The sequence below is a fragment of the Corylus avellana genome, chromosome ca5, assembly GCF_901000735.1.
Source record: "Corylus avellana chromosome ca5, CavTom2PMs-1.0".
Lineage (NCBI taxonomy): Eukaryota > Viridiplantae > Streptophyta > Magnoliopsida > Fagales > Betulaceae > Corylus > Corylus avellana.
The window spans coordinates 21293643-21297480 of record NC_081545.1 but is presented as its reverse complement, the minus strand read 5'-3'; the positions used below and the strand labels follow the sequence as shown (position 1 = coordinate 21297480).

General features: G+C 45.9%; 1 protein-coding gene across 1 annotated transcript in view; it reads right to left on the bottom strand.

Moving 5' to 3' along the window:
• The window catches only part of LOC132181936 (uncharacterized), an 18782-nt gene extending 15613 nt beyond the window's left edge, over positions 1-3169 (bottom strand). The window contains exons 1-2 of the mRNA XM_059595158.1: positions 2765-3169; positions 1964-2356 (exon numbers count right to left, since the gene is read on the bottom strand). Coding sequence (XP_059451141.1) covers positions 1964-2356; positions 2765-3169 — 798 coding nt within the window. The remainder of the gene's footprint in view (positions 1-1963; positions 2357-2764) is intronic.
• Between the last annotated feature and the right edge of the window lie 669 nt (positions 3170-3838).

The window sequence follows — 3838 nt, the reverse complement described above, 5'->3', positions numbered from 1 at the left end:
TCTTGCACATACAACACCACTCCATAACCACTATGTTCCTCTTACGCAGCATATCATGAGTCAAAGTTTTGCCCAAGGCCGCAGTCCATCCGAAAAAAGCCACCCGCTGAGGCGCCTTAGTACGCCAGATGCTCTTCCAAGGAAACTCCTCGTGAGAAGAAGAAGACAAGGCCTTATAGAACGACTTAACCTCGAACTTGCCTTTCTTGGAAGAAGACCAACAAATACGATCTGCATTGCCTAAGGAAACCTTGCAAGAATACAACCGATCAAAAAAAGGAGAAATCAGGTCCATCTCCCAATCTTGAACCGATCGCACGAAAATGACATTCCACTCAACCACCCCATTCCTCCCAATAAAATTATCCTTCACCCAAGCTTCTTTGTGTCTAGCAATACTGTATAAGGATGGAAAAGCTTGCTTCAAGGAGTTGTCCCCACACCAAATATCATGCCAAAATCGGACTTTCGAACCCTCCCCCACCTCAAATCGAATACCTTTGGCAAAGAAATTCCACCCTTTACGAATATGCTTCCATAGACCCACACCATGAGGGCCCGAAGCCTCCTTCGTGCACCACCCACCTTCTTGATCTCCATACTTAGCTTTGATCAAATTACACCAAAGAGCCCCGTTTTCATTTGCGTATCTCCAAAGCCATTTCCCCAAAAGAGCTTGATTAAACTGGTGCAACTTCCGAATGCCAAGACCACCATAACGAAGAGGGCTGCACACTTGGTTCCAACTTACAAGATGCAACTTGGGCTCATCTCCCATTCCTCCCCACAAAAAATCTCTTTGGACTTTCTCGATCCTTTTAGCTACACTTACAGGAATCGGAAACAGAGACAAAAAGTAAGTCGGAAGATTAGCCAAAGTGCTCTTGATGAGGGTTAAGCGACCTCCCTTAGAAAGATACATTCTCTTCCAACCTGCCATCTGACGCTCCATCTTTTCAATCACTTCATTCCACATGGCCGTATCCTTGAAAGAAGCCCCAAGAGGGAGACCCAGATACTTCATAGGCAACTCGGCAACACTACACCCAAGGATGTTAGCTAAGCCCCCAATGTTCTCCACCCCACCAATGGCCACAATCTTTGATTTTCCAAGGTTCACTCTCAAACCCGAAACAGCTTCAAAACATAAGAGGATGAGACGAACATACCGGATTTGCTCAATAGAATCTTCACAAAAGATCAAAGTGTCATCCGCAAATAAGGAATGAGAGACCATCAACTCCGACAAGACCCTATTTCCCACCGAAAACCCAGTCAAAAGGCCTTGGTCAACCGTCGCATTCACCATCTTACTCAAAGCCTCCATAACAAGCACAAACAATAACGGTGAGAGAGGATCTCCTTGCCGGATTCCCCTCGAACTGCTAAAGAAACCTTCCGGAGAACCATTCACTAGGATGGAAAATTTTACCGTCTTAATACACCACTCTATCCAAGCCCTCCACCTCCCACCAAACCCACATCTATGCAGCAAATACAAAACAAAGTCCCAATTTACATGGTCGTAGGCCTTTTCCAAATCCAACTTACAAAGAACCCCTGGGACCCCTGATTTCTTGCGACTATCCACACATTCATTTGCAATAAGAACGGAATCTAGGATTTGCCGACCCCCAATAAAAGCATTTTGAGAAAAGGAAATGACCTTACCCAAAACAGTTTTCATCCTATTGGCAAGAACCTTAGACACAATTTTATACACCCCTCCCACCAGGCTAATGGGCCGAAAGTCCTTCATCTCCACCGCATCCGCCTTCTTTGGAATCAAAGAAATAAAAGTTGCATTCAAGCTCTTCACCATTTGACGTCTGCTATGGAACTCTGCAAAAACCGCCATAATGTCTTGTTTGATAACTCCCCAGCAAGCTTGAAAAAAAGCCATGGAAAAGCCATCTGGACCCGGAGCCTTATCACCATTCATGCCTTTTACCACCTCCCAAACCTCCTTCTCCTCAAACTCTCTTTCTAACCAACTATTATCCTCCTCATCTATGGACAAGAACTGCTGGTTATCCATTCTAGGGCGCCAAGAGCTTTGTTCCGAATAAAGAGATTGGTAATACTGCACTATGTGTTCTTTTACCTCAACTGGATCATCGGATAAAGCGCCATTAATACGAAGCACTTCCACCCGATTGTACCTCCGGTGAGAATTAGCCATCTTGTGGAAGAAGCGAGTATTACGATCCCCCTCCTTGAGCCACAAAGCTTTCGATTTTTGACGCCAATGAATCTCTTCACACAACAAAGTATTCTCCAAATCTTTCAACTTGTCCGCCTTCCGGATTTTCTCCTCTTGATCTAAGCCTCTCGATTCTGCCAACTCATCCAACTCCTGGATACCTCCCAATAACTCCTTCTTTTTCCTCCCAATATCCCCAAAGACCTCCTCATTCCACTTTTTCAAGTCCACTTTAAGTGATTTTAATTTACTAGCAAGCACAAAACTAGGCAAACCCTCAAACAAATACGACCCCCACCAAGAAGCAACCTTATCAACAAAACCCTCTGCCTTAAGCCACATATTTTCAAATTTGAAACCCTTCTTACCTCCACAAGGAGTCCCGCAATCCAACAATAATGGGAAGTGATCCGAGAGCAGGCGTTGAAGTCTCCTTTGTACAACTGCTGGGTAGTGATCTTCCCAATCCGAAGAAAACAAGAACCGGTCAATCCTCGACCAACTCTCATTTTCTTGATTATTGGACCAAGTAAATTGACCCCCCATCATCGGAATATCTACCAGATTATTCTCTGAGATGAAGTCCGAAAAATCCATCATGCCCGATGAATAATAAGAAACATTGGAGCGCTCACTGGGAAATCGTACAATATTAAAATCCCCGCCCAAACACCAAGGAACCTCCCAAATCCTCATCAAACCAGCCAACTCGTCCCAAAGCGCCCTTCTCTCCACTTCCTCATTCGGACCATACACTCCCCCAAACGCCCACACCCATCTATCCTCTACATTTTGAAACGAGCAAGCCAAAGTGAAAAGTCCCACACACTCCTCCTTACACTCCACAACCCTCCTATCCCACATCATTAGCATCCCTCCCGACAAACCATTAGAACCTTTATACTTCCACCCCACATGTTGACCTCCCCAAAGACTATGAATCACCTCTCGAGAGATAACCTCCATCTTCGTCTCAATCAAGCACACTACATCTACTTTCCATTCTTTCAAAAGACCCCTAATGCGCAACCTTTTCTTGAGGGCATTCAACCCTCTCACATTCCATACTACAATATTAAGCTTCATGATCCACCAAAGCGCCCCTCTCACTTTCCTCAATCTCTTCAAGGCCTTCGAGTTCAGGAACACATGCAGAAGCACCTCCCAAGTTCGAATCGTACTGCTTCCTAGAAGCTTCGATAGCCTTGAAAAGAGCCTCCAATTCCTCCTTTTTCCCCTCATCAGAAACTCCAATTTTTGGGCAAAAATTGAGACAGTTACCAACTACCCAGCTGGATGAAATCGTGTCTGATCCTAAATCCTCCAAACCCACTGTTTCAACAATTTTATCCCCCTCCATACCTGAATCAGACCCAGACAGCTGCAATGCCAAAGTTCGATCCACCCTATTCTGTCCAAAATTGCTCAACGGAGCCAAACTCCATTCCTCCCCCTGACGAACCTGCTGAGCCCACTCCCCCACGGCCAAATCACTACTCCGACGAGATGGGCTCCCCCTCAGAAACTTCCGAGTGGCCAAGCATGCACTCTTTCCAGCCTGGCCGGACTCCATAGGCTTCTCCGGCGCCGTCTGTTGCTTCTCCGATGACATTAACGTCTCCGGCACCCCCTGCG